Raw genomic sequence first — 23,343 nt, forward strand, 5'->3', positions numbered from 1 at the left:
AGCCCTTTGTAACTTTGGGATAAGCAGCAATAGAAAGTTAGTAAGTAAGTTGTGAATGGTCTTGGCAGGCGGTTAAAGACAGAAACTGAGGTGGATGGGAATATTGGGTAACCACTCGTAATGATAGTCAGTATATCACAGGGTAGGAGATGGGGAGCCCGGGGTTTCTTTATTTCTACCAGTCGTAAACAGGTGTCACTTACAGAAGGAACGGGAGGAAGACTCTGATGGTGAAGACGTCTAAGGAGAGGAATTGGACTGAGGGTCTCAGGGAATGCCACTGTGGATGGGCAAAGCTTCAGACATGGCACGGTTATGGTGCTGCTGCATTGTGCCAGGTCTCTGCCATCCAAATCACTAAGGATCAAATATTTGCACAAAAGTAACAGAGATATCAGATCAATTACAAGGATAGTCACAGTCATATTTACCATGAGTATTACACTTGCAAAGATGACAGTGAGGATTCAGCACGGAGATGGTTAAAATGATTTTGGACCACTAAGAGAGTTCATTTACCAGGTCATTGTATTTCTTGCCAACCAACCAAGTCTTGCATTGGCTCTATTGCAGGTACACAAATTGTTTGCACTGGGTGGAGTTCAGCTGTGGAAATGCAATATATTCAGTAGATAATTCTGCTACAGCTCCGCACACCAGGACCTCCACCATGGCTTCAGAATCAGTGACCCTTTTCCTTTTAGGCACAGTCATCATGATGCTTGTGAAGTTTCTAATGGACTTTTCCAAAAGAAAGATCTATCATTTCCCCCCGGGACCAGCCCCGCTGCCCATCATCGGTAACATGCACATCCTGGATGTAAAAAGACAGGACTTAACTTTTATGGAGGTAACATAGCAATTTCAGCTTTGATAACTTAAAGGCTCAGTAAACCCTCGAGACAATTTTTTTTATAGTTGAATTGCAAATATTTTGGGGTAACAAGTATATTTGTAATTGGGTTTATTTAAAAATTTATCTTCATTTGTCTTCTACAGATTGCATGTACGGTGCCTTGCAAAAGTCTTCACACTCCTTGCACTTTGTCAAATTTTGTCACAACCACAAACTTAAATGTATTTTATTGAGATTTTACCTTATAGACCAACACAAAGTAGCCGATAATTGTGACGTGGAAGGAAAATGATACAAGGTTTAATCCAATAAAAATCTGAAAAGTGTGACGTGCAAAAGTCTTCAGCCCCCCATACCAATATCTTGTGGAGCTGCCTTTGGCTACAAGTCTTTTGGGCTCGGTCTCTACCAGCTTTGCACATCTAGAGATGAGATTTCTGCCCCTTCTTCTTTGCAGCCACATTGGATAGAGCGTCTTTTATCAGTCATTTTCATGTCTTGCCGCAGATGCTCAATGGGATTTGGGTCTGGACTGGGACTGGGCCGTTCTAACCCCGGAATATTCTGTGATCTAAACCATTCATTGGGGCTTGGGCTGGAGGTTTAGGGTCATTCCTCCTTCCCAGTCTCAAGTTTTTGACAGTCATGTGAATAGCCGCCATTCACTGACATTAAATTTATACCCACCCCATCCCCCGTTCCCTTGTGGCTCTGCTCCCATGCCAATCCCTGGCCTCAGTGGTCGCCTGTGCAGGACCAGCAATGCACCAGCCCAGGGAGCGGGGTACGGCCGCTGTGTCTTTCCCCCTTTCTCCAGGTGCACTTGTCAAAACTGTGCCATTGCCCCAGGTTTATGCAGGCAAAGCAGGCTCCTGGTGATGTGGGGGCTTTCAGCTTCATGAATGGGGCTACGTATCTTATCCAGTTGGGATTAAATCTATTTCTTGGATAAAACGTTCTGAATCTTGTTTTCCAGCTTGCAAAGAAATATGGTCCGGTCTTCACTTTCCATTACGGCTCTGCAAAAGCAGTGGTTCTGGTTGGGTATGAAGTGAACAAAGACGCCCTGGTCTCAGCCAGCTATGACTTTGGAAATCGTGGTGTCATCCAGATAGCCGATGACTTTCAGAAGAACCATGGTAATTAACCCCTTCATGTCGGCCCTCCAACCTAAAATCCCCCATTCCTGAGGATGTAGCAGAATGATTGGATGTGAGCCCCAACGCAACAGTACAAGTAGTGCTGTAGGTACATTACAAGGATCAAAATGGGCCCCCATTATGTTTGGCCAGAAGGGTCTGGTGTCTGTTTCCTTCTTCACTAATCTTACTAACAATGCGGCTCCCCTGGAAAGGGGGGCTCCTGTACAAGGTTTCATCAAGGACAACCAGAGTTGCATACCCTCTCCAAAAACACCAAAACATCCCTATGGGCGGCCTCTACATCCTTTCTATGGGTAAGACAGGAGTTGTAAAGTCTTTCATTATCACAAAGAGAACAATAAGTGATTTAGCTTTGGTGGACATGTTTAACCTTCTTATAGGGTCACTGTAGACACCAATGGATCATCTGGATTGAATTTGGAGTCTGAATTGAATGTTGGTTGCAAATGTTGAGTTGGGTCACAGAGACTCCATGTTAAGGCTGTAGGGGGCAGTAGCTGAGATGCATTGAAAGGTTTCTTGAGTTTTCAAAAGTTGATATATGTTCAGGGTCTCAAGGGCAGTCTCATTTATAGCTGTATAAGTCTTCATGCACGGTATCAGGTTTTGGCCACAGCAAACCAATAACTGAGAAAAGGCCAAGTGACTATAATATAGAAGATCCAAGGACACTGGACTGCAAATCCAGGGTATGATGCAGCTGCTGCTTGTATATAACATCCCATCAGCAGTAACACAGGCAGATAGTCAGAAGTACATCGACTCTTCCTAAACTCACTGTTAGCTGTGAGAAGTTGTAGACTCCTCTCTGTGCAGTGGATGGGCAGGGGAAGCTATATGGAAACATGCAAAGGTTGTGAAGTGAGATCTCCCCCTCCCCTCCATTCCCTGTATTACTACTTTGCGCTTGTTGGTTTCAAAAGACAGACTTGCCTTAGTAACAGGGAGTGAACAGCAAATTAGGAAGGAACTTTAGAGAGGTTTTTCAGGCAGTAGGCGGCAACATTTTATAATAAGGTGCATTATATTCTGGTCCAGAATTACATCCTCTATTACATGAGACTCGGCTCTCTGAAGAGTCAGTGACCATGTACTATTTGTTGTAAGGACCAGAGAGCCAAGGCACAATGGAGGAAACTAGGAACCTGGCTATCATTTGGTCTTCTCTTTCAGGAGTGATCTTTTCTAATGGAGAGACATGGAAGGTAACCCGAAGATTTACACTTTCCATATTACGAGATCTTGGGATGGGGAAGAGAACCATTGAAGACAGAATTATCGAGGAGCTGCAATTCCTGAATGCAGCAATTGAGTCTCATAATGGTGAGTGGTGTCGGAGAATTGCACATGGTTTTTAGTTTTCTACACAAAACTTTTCTCTCTAAGCTTTGAGACAACCAAGAATGCAAGAAGTAGTAGGTGCAATGGTTAGCAATGGAGGTCAGCCAAAGTAGTAGTCATGGAGTTACAATGTAGCTAGATACTGACCCTACAGATACTGTCTATTGGTAAGACTGCGATTGTATTTGATCTGTTTGTAGTTTATGGTCCAGACAATAAGTAACATTGTATCACCTTGTATTCCCAGGTAAACCTTTTGAAAAGAAAGTCTTCTATCTTGCTCCCCCTAACATAACTTTTGGGATGTTATTTGGGAGACGATTTGACTATGACAACCCAAGATTTCAGAGGATGATAACCATCATGGACGACCTTGTTGTTAATACCGGTACTCCAGGTGCAAAGGTAAAGTATATACCAATAAAGTATCAAAGAAAATAGCGATTGATAAAGCAACAATACAACAAAGGAATATCAAACAGTGCAAACATAGTGCAAATACTAGTGCCTTGGCCGGAGACATCCCAACCCGTAACTATAAAGGTTAGGTAAACTTTGTGAGTTGGGGATATAAGGTCACACAGTGGTGACCTTATTGTTTGAGGAGGTGGAGTCCATGGTAGTAGGATAGACACGCCTCCTCTGCAAGGACATACCTATATGTCAGTCTATAAGTCTATGGATGGTCCAGGACAAGTTAATGAGACTGACCTAAGACCTTATGTCATGACATTGGAATAATTGCAAGGTATTTATGGCAGATTGAGATCAATCTATATTCAGACTTACCAATTCTGAAGAATAAGCCCCTCCCCTTCTCACCTGGCCCCACCCCTGCTCACACAGCACTGCCCCTGAACTGAATGGGACTCCAGCAGGCCTGTCCACTTTGGGGCAGCACTTTCTCCTCCACACCTCCTTCTCTGTAAAAGATGTCAAATTTGCCAGGACTGTTCCTAAAATTTAGAGACTGCCACAGACTCTCAAAAATCTCTAAAAAGTCTCACACCCGGTCTCTTAGTGGTATTTGTGTGACTTCAGGTTGTGATGTGGATTTGATTCCTGCTCATCCGATACTTCTCATATGTTTCCTCTCTCAGTATTACAATGTCTTCCCAATACTCAAGTATCTTGTTAAAGAACCCAAACTTGTCATGAGAAGGGTGGATGAACTCAATGTCATTCTGAAGGCACTCTTCAAGGAGTCTCAGGAGGTTAAAGGTGAAGATTCCTTCAGGACGTACGCGGAAGCCTTCGCACAGAAAGATGAAAGGGTAAGGGGCTTTATGCAACGTGAGGCCTCAGCCTTAATCCCTGCATGAGTCACAATGTATCAGATTGAAACAGCAAGTATCCATTAGCTATGGGGCTCTCCTGAGCCGGCGCCATGTTTATAGACCTGACATCTTGCACCCATGTACGACGGACTTGGTAAAGATTGCATATGTCACATTCCCCTAAAAAGTCACTCCAAGGAGAATTGAATATGACATACAAGTCACATGTATCCCGTATCCATATGCAATAATGGTTCCACAAGTCATATGGTAGATGTAAACCATTGGCCACATCACTGGCGTCCACCTTCATCTCCCCCCCATGTCCAGTAGTCTGTAGACTTGTATCTCTGTCCTATACATATGTATCACATTGATAATATCCCTGTGTTATATTATTATTGTCTTGTAGGAAAAAGTAACAGATGAGAAAGAGAAAATCTTCACCGAAACAAATTTCTTGGCTTCTGCATTTGATCTCATGCTCGGTGGGACGGAGACCACGGCCACGACCATACAGTGGGGGATCCTGTTCTTGATGAAACATCCTCAGATACAGAGTAAGTTCCGGAGATCCCGATGTCATCAGAGAAATTCCAAGGTTTACTGTAGCTTTAATAAGTGTATTGTAACTGGAAGTCACGTCACCATCACATGACCAGGACGGATCACACATCTAAGTGAATATTTCTGGATAAATGAAGGAACGAAAGGAAAATCACATTTCGTTTTGTATTTTTCAGAAAAGGTTCAAGATGAAATTGAAAATGTGATCGGCCTCGATCGACCTCCAAGATGGGACGACCAGAAGATCCTTCCTTACTGCTTGGCCGTAGTCCATGAAATTCAGCGCTGTGCGAATATCTTGCAGCATTTAGCCCATTCCACCCCCACCGATGTCCATTTCAAAGGCTATTTTTTGCCAAAGGTAATTTTGTATCGGGTGATGATTGCGAAATATCATCAAAACATTGTCCAATTTTGAATCAAATTTAGAAGTCGCCTCTTATCTGCAGGATGGGGGGGGGGGTCACTATCTGATCGGTGGGGTCTGACTGCTGCTCCGGTCACTCTATAGGAGAACGCTGAGCGATGTCGCTATTTCCTCTAATCCCATAGAAATTAATTAAATAATGTAAAGATATTAGGTTTTCAGTGAAAATTTGGAAACTAAAATAGGTGATATATTATGTCCCCCGCTGACAGTGACTGAGTAATAGATATGTAGTATTATGTTTAGAAATGACAAGAGATCTGGGGTTGGCTATGAATTTTCTGAACCCCGATAAGAGATGGCTCCCTTTCCAAGAAGGTCTTGGACAAGAACTGTGCCGACCCCTTGTCTGGGGCCAAACACCTCGAAGTGTATATAGTGTATATAGTGTATATAGCTCCTTCACAGCCAAGTGTTATCTAGACTCCTCATTATATAGAAGCCTAAAGACCATGAAGACCCTGCACGATCCTATCTGGGTATGGATATCCTGCTAGGGACTCACCGGGGCACTGTAGGATGGGCAAAAGCCAACAACCACCCAACTCTCAAAGTACAAGGCCCAGGAGTGGATCTTTTTGGACTTGTTGAGCCACATTTGTGAAGAATACCCCCTTTATGTTCTCAGTGGTGATGCCTTGCGTCTGTGCCATTTTCATGGATGTTTATGGAGTCATCGATACAATAGAAGGGATGACACCTATAGCACATAATAATATCACTCGCATTGTCCTATTTGCAGAGTGATCCAGAATCTGATGTTTATTTGCCCACGTTCAGGTAGGTTAGATGGCAATGGCACCGGCACACAAATGTCTGACCTCCAGTTATAGACATGTTACTACATAGAGAAGAACTATAAAGCTTTGCAATGTCTTATATCTTCCATCATTTATTAGGGGACCACAGTGATTTCTCTCTTCTCCTCGGTTCTCTTGGATGAAACCCAATGGAAGAATCCCAATCAGTTTAACCCCAATAATTTCTTGGATGCTGAAGGAAACTTTCTGAAGAGAGACGCCTTCTTTGCCTTCTCCAAGGGTGAGTCACTTTGTAACATTGTAAATGTCTAAGCCCAAGATATTTCTTATCTACTTGCTTCGCTGAATTCAATCCATTATTATTAGTGAAAACGGAAGAAATATCCTGTAAGATTGGGATTCAATAGTTATAATGCAACCAATTCTGTTCTACTTCTGTAGTAGTGACTTGGCATTGACAACCCCTATATACTGTCTGTCTGTATACACAGGGCGCAGGGTGTGCGCTGGAGAGAGCCTGGCCAGAATGGAGGTGTTTCTGTTCGTGACGGGGATGTTGCAGAAGTTCTCCTTCACACCCCCTCCAGGAGTCAGCCCCGAGGACTTGGACCTCACCCCAGAAGCCTTCTTCACTATGAGACCCAAAAGTTACAAAGTTTGTGCAACCCCCAGACAATAGAACTGATGGGACTCCGAGGTACCAGTCATAGAGACCATTACGGCCCATTCTTTCAGGGGGACAAACCACCTCATCAAAGGAGTGCCAACATGTCCGCCTTCCATGGCTTGTCATACCCATTGTCTGATGCTGCTTAAGGTGGCCAGGACTACAGTGTAGAGAGACATTGTGCGTAGTGGACTATATGGGGGGAGTGCAAGGAAGGGGTCAGATTGCTGGTCTGATGAAGCCTGAGATAGTCAAGACTATGGAAGTAGCCAAAAGGGACTGTACATGTAACTAGCAGACCACAGCAAGCGGCACCATCTCCGCAGCTCCCAAGTGTCTGACTGCTTCCTTAGTCTCTGCTACAAAGGTATATTACAGTCTCAGCCGGTGCACAACACAGGAGCAGGGGCAGAACTTCTCTCTTACATGGAGCTTCTGCAGAAGAGAAGGGCGGATGTGTGCGGGCTCGGTAGGAAGACTACAATACATGCAGCCAGATTGTAATAGATACTCAGTAGCCAGTGTCTCCAATCTGAATGTCCTCGTTGCAGTCCCCCCGCCCATACAGTCCACTATGAACCTTGTTTCCTCCCCTTTCTACACTACAGCCTTCCTGTCCTATCTATATCTATTCTCCTGACTGTAGGGTCATTATATACCATCAGTTGTAACTTTGTCCTTTCATCTTCAGACTATAACTATGTAGTGCCCAAATTCTTCGCCCCTTTTCTTGTCCTCAGCACGCAGTGGACTATTGCTTCCACCGTTCCACCATCCTCTGCTCTGCAGTGTCCATGTAGGGGACAGCAGGCGAGTCGTTATATACATGGACATGGCTGGGATGGTGTCAGCTACAGGTGCTACAATAAAAGGGGTTGGAGAAGACTAAAATGCTGAATGTTTAATCCCTTAGATGCTGTGGTTAATAGCGACCCTGACATCTAAGGGATTAGGCAGAAGGAATTGTCACCTCTGTAATGTGATTGGTGGGCGCCTCTGATCCTGATGAAGGTTCGCAGGTCTGTTATATTTGGAAGCAGAGCCCGGTAAGCGGACAATGAGCAGAGAAACAGATTAATAAACAGATTTTAAAACTAATTTATTATTTAAAAAATTAAAACCAATAAAGGGCCTGTCATTGGTGTCACCATATTGGTAATTGTAATAGGTGGCCGATGAGCGTTATACTGACAGGCGTAATACACCGCAGTGCGGAAGACTAAGACTAAACAAAGATGTTCAATGATCGTAAAAGTAATAAAAAACAGTAAAAATATACATCTAATTGGTGTTATTACATCTGTAGTGAGATATAATATACAACGGATTCATTATTTATTGTGCACAAACCTGTTCTCTGGTCACCTCCAAAGATGGAACATAAGAAAAGTGAGCAAAAAGTTCTGTCCACAATGGCGTCAACGAGGATGAGAAAGTGAAGGCGCTCAGAATGCAAAAAAAAGGGTGTTTTTTTGTTATTTTTTTAGAAAGTGTTTCATGGGCTTCTATGTATATTTTGTATTACTGTCCTTATGATTTGCAGAATAAAGATGACATTATAAATATCCTGGTCACCTGAGGTTTTATATTCACTTCCTTCATCCTCCGCGCAGCTGCAAGCAGGACGTTTATGGTCCTATTATAGTCTATGGGGTCCAGGGGTAGTCGCTTTTTAGGTGGACAGGGTTTCCATCCTTTAGGTTCCCATGAGGTTTTGAATTTTTTTGTGACCATCATTTAGGAGGATTTAAGTTATAATGTCTCCTGCCCCAGGGTTGGGATGCAGCCGCTCCTCTGGTCCATCCCAGTTCTGCTAAACTTGTTTTTAAAATACAGCTGGACCACAGGGAAAAGAGGAACCCCGAACTGGTTCTGATACTGGTAGAGCAGGAAGCCATGGGCCATAGGCTATCTGCCCTACCACTTTCTGTCTTAGACCTGTGGCCTGCAAGCTGTAGGGAGCAGTGAGCTAAGTATTTCACTAAAACTCACCACTGTGACTGAGCGGCATTGTACCATTTAGGCACGAATTGGTGCAATCGGGAGGATTCAAACCACGAAAAAAACCTCCTGGTGGGCGCTCAATCTGAGGGTTTTTTGGTGGTTTGAATCCCCCCGATTCCACCAATTTGTGCTTGTACCAACAGCTCGTCCACACGGAACAGCTGTATTCTCTGGGTGGAGGCGAACCCCAGTTGCGACTACCAAGTCTTGGAATTTTCCTTATTGTTACACTATAAAGGTCCTAAAGAATAGGTTTGGTGCATCTGGCTGCTTGGACTTCAGTCGGTCTGTGAGGCAGATTATTGAAATAATTGCATCATTTATAACAATTATTAGTAACAAGTCCCGCACTACAATAACTTTTCTTATGAAACTGAAGGTGTATTGTAAAGCCCAGAGCAGAATGGGAATAGGCAATGGCCAAGTATCTTAGTAAGAAGAAAAATATGGAGAAGACTATTCCCTTGCACCCTCCCTTAATAATGCAATGGTAGGGACTTGCACAGGTGCAGCTTCTTGGGACTACCAAAGACTTTGCAAGGACAATGTTTGGCTTTCCCTGGAACTCCTGCAGAGCTACATGGAGCAAGTGAAGAATAATCGCTGGGATTCTAGCAGGGGAAACTCTCAGCAGTCATTCATCCAGTGCACAGGTCCTACAGTGTCACCTATCCACAACCTCTGGAAACTCTGAGCGGCTACGACTGATCAATCGCTAATTACTTTCCCTTGAACTTGATGTTGGCAGCCGCAGATGTTATTCCTTACTTGTTTGCCTGTTTCAACATCCATGAGCAACCTGACGCACGGCAAATCTGCGACATTGTGTAACTTTGTCAATAAGTGTCGTCCTGGCACAGCATGTAAGAGATTCTGCAGGTCATCGGATATCACTGAATTAGGGGTTTTCATTGACTTTATTATTAGCAGGGACGTAACACAGAGAGAACTCACAGATAAGACTACACTAGAGATGAGCGAATCCATTCTGCAGAAGTGGAAATCAATCTGAATTTCGGAAATCTTCCATTCGCAATGAATCCAGATTTCTTCACGCTTCAATGCATCAAATGGCATATTTTATTAAAATGGCCATTGCATACATTAGGCCAAGGGGTAGGAAACTCTGGGAACGCGGATTCACCCACCAGGTCTGAAGCTAATCAGCAGCCACCGCCCCAATGATGTCACAGCCCTATAAAACCAGCAGATATTTTAGGTGCAGTCACAACACTCTTTCTGCAGGGACAGACATCAGCAGGACCTCGGGACAGGGAGAGAACACAGATAGAAGTTCAGAGAAAGGATTGCTAATGAAGGGAAAGTAGAGGGAGGAAAGAAAGAAACTTCCTACACATTACAGCGCTCACTGCCGCTATACTGCTGCTCATTACTGACCTGTGTGTACAAGGTGTGACACAACAAGCCTGTTACAGCCAAACACAGTGAATTACCATCCCCTAAACCCGCACTCAGCTCATCACGTCTAAAGGTGTTTAATAGGGGGAAAGTAAGTAGGGGCTTATTAGCCATTGTGGGCAGAGCATACAATTACCCTTTATAATACAGTCGTGGCAAGGTTTTTCACCGTTCTACAGCCTCAAAAGTCCAAGTAAAAACTTAAAACATTTCACATTTCTCAAATTGTTGCTAATAGAAACTTCATCCCAAAAAAAGACAAATCAGACAGCTCCATACATGGAAAGATGACAAAGTTACCGGTGTCACAAACAAATTTTTATTTCTTTTCAAGTTTTTAATTTTTAAAATGTATCAAAACATTAAAAACAATATCAATTTACTGCCCCACAGAATATAGTAACGTGTCACTTGTCCTGCACCGTGAATGCCATAAAACAAAACATATAAGATAATACGGCACAACATGACACAACATGACACAACATTACACTATGTAAGGACACAACATGACACAATGACACAACATGACACTATGTAAGGACACAACATGACACAACATGACACTATGTAAGGACACAACATGACACAACATGACACTATGTAAGGACACAACATGGCACAACATGACACTATGTAAGGACACAACATGGCACAACATGACACTATGTAAGGACACAACATGGCACAACATGACACTGTAAGGACACAACATGGCACAACATGACACTATGTAAGGACACAACATGACACTATGTAAGGAGACAACATGTTACAATATGACACTATGTAAGGACACAACATGACACTATGTAAGGACACAACATGGCACAACATGACACTATATACTATTATAGGACGCTAGAGGAGGCTTATAGGAGGCTAGAGGAGGCTTATAGGACGCCAGAGGAGGCTTATAGGACGCTAGAGGAGGCTTATAGGAGGCAAGAGGAGGCTTATAGGACGCTAGAGGAGGCTTATAGGACGCCAGAGGAGGCTTAGAGGACCCTAGAGGAGGCTTATAGGACGCCAGAGGAGGCTTAGAGGACCCTAGAGGAGGCTTATAGGACGCTAGAGGAGGCTTAGAGGATGCTAGAGGAGGCTTATAGGACCCTAGAGGAGGCTTAAAGGACACTGGCTGAACATTTTACCTGGACAGAATTTCCATCCCTTTCACGCAGGCTCACAGAACCGAACGCTGAAACACGCTGGTGATAAGACTGGAGACTGTGATCGACCTCGAGTTTCCTCTGAGATGGGGTGACCAGAAGGTCCTTCCCTATTGCTTGGCCGTGGTCCATGACGTTCGGTGCTTTGCTGGGCTCTTCCTGTATTTACCACCTTACTGGTATTTTATATCAAAGGAGAAGATTGTGAAACCTCATAAAACCTACAACATAAAAACATTTCCCAAATTATGACACAATGTCAGCAGCCCAGATCACACCTAGTACTGGATGCCAGGTGAGGTCAGTACCTACTGTATACTATATACTGCCTACTACATCCCTGTCGCTCAGACATTCTCAGTAGGAGATTTACTATCTCATTTATTCTCATTTCCAGAACATTACTGGAATAATAAAATCTTCTGAACATTCTTGGCTTCTATAACTAGGGAGAGGTTAACGGCTCACTTGAGAGAAGTCAGCTGGCTGGATCTCAAATTTTCCAAAATTTTTGGGATCTACATGAGCCTGAAACTTTTTGGGTTTGTCATTCACGAATCCCTATTCTACTCCGGGGTCTCTCTCTGGTTCACCAGTCCCATCATACTTTGGGAGATTATTCAACAATGTCCCAACTGAGTTTATAGAGGTCATGGTTGTGCCAGGACCTGGTGACCTTTGTATTGTACATTGTCCTGTAGATCCCGCCGGCTCTCGTTCTCCTCCGTTATATGTTTAATGTTACATTTCAGGATGATTTTACACCGTATTCCTATATTAGGACCAATAGGAGAACTTAGGTGATGCAGGACATGGGACGTTTCAGATACTGACACTCCATGTGTTGCCGCCGTAAAGGTTTTTATGACTTTATAATACAATGGTTAATCTTTGATACATTTGAGACATTAAAATGAAAATTGGTTGCAGAGGTGACGATAAGACAATGGCCTCCATATCGCAGGACTGTAAGTGACTGTCCACGTGGCGTGTAGTGAAGTGTCAGGGGGACGTCTGTCTCACATTCCCACCATTTATCGGCTTTCTGCTGTGGCTTTTACGAGGTGATTAGATTTAGATGAACGGGGGAGAATCCTGCATCAAAATCAGCACCAAATTCTTCCATTTGAACTTACCCTAAGATTAGTTTCAGTTGAACATGCAGAGAAACATGGTGTGTGTGACTACTGGACCAACCAAAGCTCAACTAACCTGAATCTCTATGATACAGTAAATTCAAGGAGGCATTATATTGTACAGGGGGTGTAAGGGAGCATTATACTGTACAGAGGGTGGAAAGGAGCATTATACTGTGCAGGGGGGTAGAAAGGAGCATTATACTGTGCAGGGGGTATAAAGGAGCATTATACTGTGCAGGGGGTATAAAGGAGCATTATACTGTACAGGGGGTATAAAGGAGCATTATACTGTACAGAGGGTGGAAAGGAGCATTATACTGTGCAGGGGGGTAGAAAGGAGCATTATACTGTGCAGGGGGTATAAAGGAGCATTATACTGTGCAGGGGGTATAAAGGAGCATTATACTGTACAGGGGGTATAAAGGAGCATTATACTGTACAGAGGGTGGAAAGGAGCATTATACTGTGCAGGGGGGTAGAAAGGAGCATTATACTGTGCAGGGGGGTAGAAAGGAGCATTATACTGTGCAGGGGGGTATAAAGGAGCATTATACTGTGCAGGGGGTATAAAGGAGCATTATACTGTACAGGGGGTATAAAGGAGCATTATACTGTGCAGGGGGGTATAAAGGAGCATTATACTGTGCAGTGGCACCGCCATCTTGGAGATCTAAGCCCAGATCTTCTGTGGATGTTGCTCGTTCCAATCCGTCTGTCTCTTCCTGTCATCCCAGACAGACTGGATGATGATGAGATCGGGGCGATATCTGTGGGGCACCGATCGTCACTTCCAGAACTCCTCCTGCAAAGGGCAAAAAATATATTGTCAGTATTGTTGTGTGGGTAAAAGTGAATATTCATAAAGTGAGTGGTGTTACATTGTTACATTACAGGACTTGTACAATGTTGTCGGAGAGGGTTACTCATTCACCAAGTAATAAAGTCTTATACAGTAATAATACAGATCAGGTTCACACTTCTTTCTTTTGTCCCATTTTGTTATCGCCGTGTCTCCTCCTCCTTCTTTTCTTCCATATATAAACCCACCACATGTATCACTGATATGAGACTTTATCAACCTTAGGGAGACTCGAGACCTAAAATGGCTCATTTGATCCCCTTCATAACAGATTCGGTCTCCATCAGTCTGATCCTCAGCACCTTCCTGCTTCTCTTATTCTTGCTGCACTTTCTTACAAGAACCAAGAAGTCTCCGTATAACTTTCCTCCAGGTCCAGCACCTCTACCCCTGATAGGAAACCTGCACATATTGGACATCAAACGGCAGGACCTCTCTCTGCTCAAGGTAACGGGAAAACCTTCCAAAAATTTTCAGGTTGTTTTTAAAGGATGTAACTTATCGTAGATAGTCAATATAATACATTGTTACTACTACTAATAATATGTTGTTTTATAATCTATTATGATGATTAATATTATCATTCTATTATTATATGAGGTCTTATATGATTATTATTATTATTATGTTGAGTGCCTTATATTATTCTATTCTGCACTTTTTTCTCCACATGTTTCGTGCCGACACCACCCAGAAGACACACAGACACCATTATAGTCTAGGGGGGGTTCCTTAGCTAACCGCTTTGTAATGAGTTCAGTATTCCATTTGGGGGGTCCCCAAGCAGACTCCCTGAACGGAACACTGATTACAGATGTGAACCAGGCCTTAGAATCCTAAAATGCTATTTGTTACAAAATGTTACAGAATTAAATCCCATTATTTCTGGACACAGACCCCTCCCTATAGGACCTTGTGCTGGTTACTTGTTAGTAATTGTTGCTTCTTGTGTTTCAGCTTTCAGAAGAATATGGTCCAATCTTCACCATTCACCTGGGCATGAATAAGGCCGTCGTGCTGACGGGACTGGAGACCATAAAGGAAGCCCTGGTGGACGGTGCGGACATGTTCTCAGACAGAGCAGCTTTACCTATATTTCACGCCATCCAAAGAGGAAATGGTATATGTAATGATATATGTAATGGTATATGTAATGGTTTGATATGTAATGGTATATGTAATAATATAAGTAATGGTATATGTAATGATATGATAAGTAACGTACTGTAGCTTTTTATTTCTTTGCTGTTTTATATCCTAGATATTGTATAACTTCTATAGTTGTGTAACAATTGGGTATTTGCAGATTAGATCACAGAAGAGGGTCTTATATCTTCTAAATGCAGGGTGGTGTTACCCTCCAAGCAACGGCACAGAGCAGGGCGACCCCCACTGACCACATACTGACCAGGAGTCACATGAAGGGGCCCGTATACTGTGCATGGGGCACTAAGGGGCCAGTATACTGTGCATGGGGCACTAAGGGGCCCGTATACTGTGATATCTCTGTATTCGGGGTAATTGTAACTGATGATACATCGGCTGTTACTTTTCTAGGTGTGTTTTTTGCATCTGGTGAAATGTGGAGAACAACGAGACGCTTTACAATGTCCAGTCTGAGGAACCTGGGCATGGGCAAGAAGCTTATAGAGGACAAGATCATGGAGGAGCTGCAGTATCTAACAGACAAGATGGAGGCTTATGCTGGTGAGATCCGTGTCTATGACGCTGTTCATATTGTCAGTGGAAAATCCATAGAGTATTTTATAGATTCTTTGAATCTTTAACTTTTTAAGTGACTGGTTCCAATTTAGGGATCCTGCCAAAATCCTGGGGACCTATGACCACACGAAAAATGAGCATTCGTGTGAGTGCTGGATTATGAGACGGACTCCTAGCAGTATATAGCTATATATGAGGCCTCCCAGTGATATACTGATCCATAGGGACTGACGTACAGGACTGATATATTGCAGAGACTCCTAGTATCATACAGAACTATAGTATAATGATGGAAACACATGGCCTGAATGTCATGTTAGACTCGCTAGTGTGAACGAAGCCTTACTCAGGGTCCCTACGATCTGCTGCAGGTGAAGTGTCTAAAATCACAAGAAATAAACCTAGTCCTTATAATGTCTCTTGTAGGTCGGCAGTTTAAGCTGAGAGAATTTGCCTGCGGCCCCACAAATATCACCTTTGCCATGATATTTGGGAACAGGTTTGCCTACAATGATCCGGTTTACATGAAATTGTTGGATCTGATTGATGACATTGTGATTTTGCTCGGGTCGCCTTACTTACAGGTAGGGAGTTTGTGGGGGAGGTGGTCAATAGCCATCAGCTTTCATAGCCACATTGCACTGCAGTAGTTGCCGCTTCTCTTTCAGCCATATTGGACTTCAGTTCTACTTACAGCGTAGAGTCCAGAGATGGGATCCATCTGTTGAGCTTTGGGTCCCCCATCCAATGTACCCCGAGGTCATCTACTTCCTAGCAGAGGCGTATCTAGAAACCCCTGGGCCCTGATGTGTATCTGTAACGGGGTCCCCACTTGCCATGTATAATACTGCCGTCTTTAGGCCTCCGGGGCATGGTAGCGCTTGTTACCTCTGCCCCCCCTATTTATAGCTAGGCCTCTGGTTCCTAACAGTAAGCAGGGGTGTAACCATAGGGAGGTCAGAGGTCACAATCACTATGGGCCTAGGAACCTGAGGGGGCCCAAAGTCATATGTGTAACATAGGAAGGCGCCATTATATAGATGACGTATCTGCCAGGGGTCGCTGCCTTTAACAGGAAAATCCATTTTTTTTTCCAGCTATTTAACCTGTACCCGATACTTGCAATGTTTCTGAAGACTCACCAGATCATACTGGAAAAGATCGAGAAGATCTGCAACGTGCTAAAGGCCGACATTCAGGCCAAGAGAAGGAAAATAGACGTAAACTGCCTGTACACATTCATCGAAACGATTGTTGCAAAGCAGGAAGAGGTAATGACCATGTCTATTCTATAAGCTGCGTCACTGGTACATACAGTAAACCTGTCTTCTCTCTTGGCCCACTATAGAGTACCGCCATATCATCTCCTCCTTCATCACTGGCCACTATTTTCTCATCTTCTATACAATTCCTTTAAGACCCAGGGCTTGATTATGCGGGTTGGGACACACATGGCACTTGCCCCTGTGACTCCACCACCATGATGACCGAGTGGTCCACCCACACGACTGGCTCAAGGGTTGTTTGGGTTCTTGGGCGCTGGAGCCTCAGTGAGCTGTATTTTGCGGCACAATTCATGTGGTGATGGTGGTGTTTTCCAAGGAGGTGATTTTTGCAGCGGCAGACTTGCTCGAATGACTCTGGGTCTTCCATAATGGCCAAGCTTTGTTTTGCATGATGGCACTGGTGAGATCTGCAGCTATAATTGACATGCCCCCCCACACATGATGGCCCAGATATTGTGCCCCCATATGGTATAATGGCCCCCTAATACTCCCACACAGTATAGTGACTGCATTATGCAGTATGATGTCCTTCTTATGGCCCTCTTATACTCCAGTATAACACAGTGCACCGCCTCTTGCCCCCCAACTTCTTGCATTACAGATTTGTAGAGAGTGACCCTCACTCCTGGCACACTTAACCCTGTCAGTGCCATAGTAGAGAAGAGTTTAGGATCTGAGATGCTGAGAACGGTGAGCGTGAAATCTGCCCTCACCTCTCGCTCACATTCCATCTGTATCGGTGGTGTTTGCAGAAATTAAGTGGTCCCCCCGGGTGCAGTGGGCCTGCACCTGCCCGGTTTACCAGGTGCTGCCATCAGCCTTACCCCCAGTTTCTTCCTGCTATTCCCCGATACGTTGAGGAGTAAGACAAGCATTTGATTGAATCTTAAGAATAAATTCACTTACTTGTGGTCTAGGAACAGAAAAACAAAGAAACTCTTTTTCATGAAGATAACGTGCTAGCCACAGTACTAGACCTGGTGATGGCGGGCACAGAGACCACCGCGACCACCCTGCAGTGGGGGATTCTGCTAATGATGAAATATCCTCAAGTACAGAGTAAGTGTCTCTAGCGCCACCTTATGGAAGGGAGCACCCTATACAGTAATGCTCAATTTTCAATGAAGCCTTGATCCGTGATTTGGGACATAGGCCAAACCAGAAAATCCGACATACATCCTTAGATAGCGGTTTTGGGGTTTTTTGCCCCACCTCAGTGCTAAACAAGATACTGCCATCTCAGTATAGGAAGACTTATAGGCCAAGTAAGATCCCCTGAAACTCTTATATAGTAATTTATACAAGAAATCCGCAGTGCAAAGACTTCTTCCATAAAATGTAACTTTTAATAAAAATGCAATTAAAAATCACAAAGTTCTTCAGCATTTATACATAGATGGGATTATGCACTAGCTAGCTCACGCGTTTCGGAATAAATGTTCCTTAGTCGTAGCCTAACTATTATTCCGAAACGCGTACGCTAGCTAGTGCATAATCTCATCTATGTAGAAATGCTGAAGAACTTTGTGATTTTTAATTGAATCTTTATTAAGTTACATTTTATGGAAGAAGTCTTTGCTGGACTTTTTACCCTGCGGATTTCTTGGATACATGTCTTCGGGCCGTGAAGATTTTCCATGCATTGGCTGTCTTCAGGAACGTGAGTTTGGAAACATCTTTTGTTAAATATTTGCAAGTTGAACCTGAACTTCCCCTCCCCCATCCCTTCTACATAGTCATTTATACAGTTTGAGTCTAATATCCCGCTATGGTCTCATCTCCAAGCTGTGGGTCTCCAGGTTTTGTGAAGCGACAACTCCCACCATGCTGCAGGTTGTATTTGTAAAACTGATGAAAACCCATCTGCTGAATCTTGTAAAGTCCCATTGCCGTCTTATGTAAGGCTCTGTACACACTATCCCCATAGGGTCTGTTGCAGAGGGTCCATGATGGTCCATGTGATCCTGCTGACGGGTCAGACATTAATCTGTGTTATATCCACTTACAGAAAAAGTACAGAGAGAAATCCATTCAGTCCTTGGATCCGGACGTCTGCCGAGATTTGAGGACAGAAATGCGATGCCGTATACCCACGCTGTCATCCACGAAGTGCAGAGATTTGCCAACCTCATCCCACATATTCCACATGCCACATCTAAAGACACTTATTTTAAAGGTTACCATATCCCAAAGGTAAGTGTATTTATAGGGTAGAGACTTTGTACATCTATGCTTTAGGATAAGATTGGGGGCTTTACTGCCCATCCCGCCCAGTATTACATGGTCAACAGAGCCGAAACGGGAAGCTCATTGCCCCAATGCAAAATCTGTCCCAAGGCCCCCACGGGTCACCTGCGAACTATAAGACTGGGGTCTTCCTATGTCATCGAGACCTTTGGGCGCTCTTAGGTTGTATTCACACGAACGTGAACCTCTTCCGTATTACGGCCATCACATGGCTGGAACTAAACCAATGCCTTGCTATGAGAATACTTACCTGCTATTTCAGTGAAGGATCTTGTGAATTGTCTGTTAACAAATAGGACGTGTCACGGATTTCTCATATGGAAGCCACAGAATCTTAGGGGGAGATTGATGAAGATTGCTACAGTCAAAAACCAATGCAAAGACATTGGAAAAACAAATGTCCAATGTCTTGTGTGCTAAGACTTGACACTACCTTGCATTTTGGGTTAGCTCTGCTACATCTGTATCCTCTTTTTACCCTTCTCATTCCCAGGGAACAACAGTGATCCCGCTGCTGACCTCGGTGCTGTACGATAAGCGTCACTGGGAGACGCCATTCCAGTTTAATCCCAACCACTTCTTGGATGCCGAAGGCAAATTTGTTAAGAAAGAAGCTTTTGTGCCCTTCTCCGCAGGTAACTCGCTGCAAACAGCTGTGTATACAGGGTATATAGGAGATTGTCCCTATGTATAGGCTGAATGTAGCACAATGTGAAGAGAGTCTGAGCCAGAGAATATCTCCTGATTTTTCCATTCATAGACTATGATCCAAAAGTGGCTCGTGAGCTTTATTAGCTGACCCGGCGGGCAATAGCACGTAGCGCACTGTGACCTCATGGACTGAAACAGCCCGTAGCAGCCGATCCGATCTCATCTGTTCATGCACAGACCCCTCCGCCATTCTGCACAAAATCCTAAATCCTTGTCTTATGTCTTTGTTTTCCTCCCTGTAGGGCGCAGGCTTTGCTTAGGAGAGGGTCTTGCAAAGATGGAGTTGTTCATATTTTTTACAGGATTACTTCAGAGGTTCACATTTACCCCTCCACGTGGTGTGAAGGAATGTCAGCTAGACCTTGATGCTGACCCGTGCTTTACACTACGGCCGCAGCCTCACCTGGAGTGTTGTGCGGTGCTGAAATAACTGGGCTATAGGAGGAGTGCACGTTATCATTGCATTTACAAGGATGGACTGAAAAGCTGCAAATCTGGCTGCGAAAGTGGAGCAACATCTCAGGACAGTATCAGAATAAAGCGGATTTTACTACCACCTTCGCCCTTCTGTATGGTTTCTTTTCCACTCCCTTGGAGTTACAATAGGTCCTGCTTTTCCAGGGTCTGACACTTGTTGGAGAACGTCCACAGTCTTAGCAATGGCACAACCAATGTCAGGATAACCTATGACCCCCCACCAGGACCTCACAATCAATAGTGACTCTAGTGCAGTGATGGGGAACCTTTCAGAGACTGAGTGCTCAAACTGCAACCCAAAACACACTAAATTATCGCAAAGTGCAAACACTACAATTTACCTCAATACTCTGCAGATCCACAATTATGGATAGTCCACAAACAACTTTGTACCAAAAGGTAATAGTCTCTGCATTTGAACAATTAGTGTTCACTATTTACATCGCACAGGATCTGTTTTATAGTGACCGTACAATGTTATTACAGTCTGTACTAATATCATATGTCTGCTATAAAACAGATACTGTGTGATATAAATAGTGAAGGGACCCCACACAGTACAATATGCTCCACAGTGGCCCCCACACAGTATTATATGCTCTATAGTAGGCCCACACATACAGTATTATATGCTCCATAGTAGCCCCGCCCAGAGTATTATATGCTCCACAGTAGGCCCACACATACAGTATTATATGCTCCACTTTGGGCCCCCGTACAGTATTATATGCTCCACAGTAGGCCCCTCCTTCACAGTATTATATGCTCCACAGTAGCCCCCACACACAGTATTATATGCTCCACAGTAGCCCCCCCCCCCCACAGTATTATATGCTCCATAGTGGCCCCACCCAGAGTATTATATGCTCCACAGTAGCCCCCCCACACAGTATTATATGCTCCACAGTAGGCCCCCCACAGGATTATATGCTCCACAGTAGACCCCCACACACACAGTATTATATGCTCCACAGTTGGCCCCCCCACAGGATTATATGCTCCACAGTAGACCCCCCCACACACAGTATTATATGCTCCACAGTAGGCCCCCCCACATACAGTATTATATGCTCCACAGTAGGCCCCCCCACAGGATTATATGCTCCACAGTAGACCCCCCACACACAGTATTATATGCTCCATAGTATCCCACACACACACACACACACACACACACAGTGGGGACAGTAGCTTGGTAGAAGCTGTGGTGCGGACCCAATAAATGCATGTGCAGAGTACATCAGATCAAACTGGACCCCACCGGCCAGCCCTGCAGAAATAACAAAATATGTCACAGATGTACATATAGGCATAAGCTATACCCTCATACCAGACCATGCTCCGACCCAACCAGGGCTTTGTCAAGGGACAAATAACTTATTATCAGCCACATGAATCAACCAAAAAAATTCCCCCACTATACGGTAACACAAGGCTCTCAGTGTCAGGACAGACCCGGCCGCCTCCTCTCCTCCCAGGATCTGCCCTGAAGTGCCGGCTCTGCAGCCTTTTATGGCCCAGTAATGACCTATGACCCCACCTGGGGCTGAGACCTATTCCAGGTGACTTATTGCATTGGGGCAGAGGTCACACTGACTAGTGTAGGCCGTGGTTGCGTGGATCCGTGGCCTCCTCTGACCCTTTCAGCTGTATGAGCATTTCTCCGCGAGCTGCGCCCCTGTGGACAGAGGGATCTGCGAGAATCCTGAAGGATTTATTGTCTGTTGTGAATCTTGCAGATCATCATAGATACGCGCACCCATCATAACCCCATAAACGGCACTTGACCTTCATACAGCGAGGATTAAACCGCCGTCATATACTGAATTTATAATGTTTGTGACCATATTACAATGGTCGTGTCTGACATTTATTGCAGGTCACACAAGAGACATAAACACAGGACACTTGTTTGCAGGTTAAAACTGGTTTGAACAGGATTTGATTGCCCAATCCAGGGGTGGACATGGACAGCTGAGGGCCCCTGTGCCTGAGCGGTGATGGGCCCCTTGTTCTCCAATATCTCCCGGTTCCCCGTGTTCTAAGTTAAAGCCACATTTATGTTATTTAATTCGTTTTTTAAAATCTAAACAAATCAGGTTTTAAAATATTCACTTTCTAGTAGTGGGTTTGGGCCATTGTTGCCCCAGGTACAGATTGGTGTTCTGCACATATGCAATGGAATATACTTTGAGGTCTTCATTTATTTATATATTTTTTTATTGCATTTTGTTATTATTTATCCCTTCACAAACTGACAATTTTATAGATCTATTTTTATATACTTTTATATATGTGTATTTTTTTTCAAATTTTTAGTACTTGCATTGGAACATTGATTACCTGTGAATCAGCAGATTAATTAATGAGATATATTTTGAATAAGGACACACATGTACTAAATATTGACCTATGGACTATCTATCCACACATTGAGCTTGTGCGCCTATTAATCTGCCACTTCCGTCACTTTTAATACATGAGCCTTACATCAAAGACTGTTGTTGTTTGGCCACAAACATCGATATGAACCACACACTTAACTTGATGTTGGCAGCCGCAGATGTTATTCCTTACTTGTTTGCCTGTTTCAACATCCATGAGCAACCTGACGCACGGCAAATCTGCGACATTGTGTAACTTTGTCAATAAGTGTCGTCCTGGCACAGCATGTAAGAGATTCTGCAGGTCATCGGATATCACTGAATTAGGGGTTTTCATTGACTTTATTATTGGCAGGGACGTAACACAGAGAGAACTCACAGATAAGACTACACTAGAGATGAGCGAATCCATTCTGCAGAAGTGGAAATCAATCTGAATTTCGGAAATCTTCCATTCGCAATGAATCCAGATTTCTTCACGCTTCAATGCATCGAATGGCATATTTTATTAAAATGGCCATTGCATACATTAGGCCAAGGGGTAGGAAACTCTGGGAACGCGGATTCACCCACCAGGTCTGAAGCTAATCAGCAGCCACCGCCCCAATGATGTCACAGCCCTATAAAACCAGCGTGTATTATAGGTGCAGTCACAACACTCTTTCTGCAGGGACAGACATCAGCAGGAGCTCGGGACAGGGAGAGAACACAGATAGAAGTTCAGAGAAAGGAAAGGAAAGTATAGAGGGAAAGAAAGAAACTTCCTACACATTGCATAGCTCACTGCCGCTATACTGCTGCTCATTACTGACCTGTGTGTACAAGGTGTGACACAACAAGCCTGTTACAGCCAAACACAGTGAATTA

General features: G+C 44.0%; 2 protein-coding genes across 2 annotated transcripts; both read left to right on the forward strand.

Annotated features, from left to right (window-relative positions):
• The first annotated feature begins 670 nt into the window (after positions 1-670).
• LOC142217681 (cytochrome P450 2W1-like) lies at positions 671-7,071 on the forward strand. The gene is made up of 9 exons (XM_075286025.1): positions 671-850; positions 1,833-1,995; positions 3,193-3,342; positions 3,608-3,765; positions 4,461-4,634; positions 5,050-5,197; positions 5,381-5,565; positions 6,531-6,672; positions 6,884-7,071. Exons 1-9 carry the CDS (start codon positions 671-673, stop codon positions 7,069-7,071), a joined length of 1,488 nt encoding a protein of 495 aa, XP_075142126.1.
• A 6,821-nt stretch (positions 7,072-13,892) lies between these two features.
• Positions 13,893-20,045, forward strand: LOC142216953 (cytochrome P450 2W1-like). The gene is made up of 9 exons (XM_075285080.1): positions 13,893-14,096; positions 14,607-14,769; positions 15,207-15,356; positions 15,798-15,955; positions 16,469-16,642; positions 17,575-17,716; positions 18,666-18,850; positions 19,398-19,539; positions 19,858-20,045. Exons 1-9 carry the CDS (start codon positions 13,893-13,895, stop codon positions 20,043-20,045), a joined length of 1,506 nt encoding a protein of 501 aa, XP_075141181.1.
• Positions 20,046-23,343: the final 3,298 nt, after the last annotated feature.

Source organism: Leptodactylus fuscus, chromosome 8 (assembly GCF_031893055.1).
Source record: "Leptodactylus fuscus isolate aLepFus1 chromosome 8, aLepFus1.hap2, whole genome shotgun sequence".
Taxonomy (NCBI): Eukaryota; Metazoa; Chordata; class Amphibia; order Anura; family Leptodactylidae; genus Leptodactylus; species Leptodactylus fuscus.

What these genes read in the sequence shown, in the direction of transcription:
- LOC142216953 (XM_075285080.1), top strand. Translation starts at nt 13,893, where the DNA reads ATGGCTCATTTGATCCCCTTCATAACAGATTCGGTCTCCATCAGTCTG. An exon ending in TTGTTGCAAAGCAGGAAGAG is followed by an intron (nt 16,643 to 17,574) that starts GTAATGACCATG and finishes CTTGTGGTCTAG; the next exon opens with GAACAGAAAAACAAAGAAAC. An exon ending in GAAATATCCTCAAGTACAGA is followed by an intron (nt 17,717 to 18,665) that starts GTAAGTGTCTCT and finishes ATCCACTTACAG; the next exon opens with AAAAAGTACAGAGAGAAATC.
- LOC142217681 (XM_075286025.1), top strand. Translation starts at nt 671, where the DNA reads ATGGCTTCAGAATCAGTGACCCTTTTCCTTTTAGGCACAGTCATCATG. An exon ending in CCGGTACTCCAGGTGCAAAG is followed by an intron (nt 3,766 to 4,460) that starts GTAAAGTATATA and finishes TTCCTCTCTCAG; the next exon opens with TATTACAATGTCTTCCCAAT. An exon ending in GAAACATCCTCAGATACAGA is followed by an intron (nt 5,198 to 5,380) that starts GTAAGTTCCGGA and finishes TGTATTTTTCAG; the next exon opens with AAAAGGTTCAAGATGAAATT.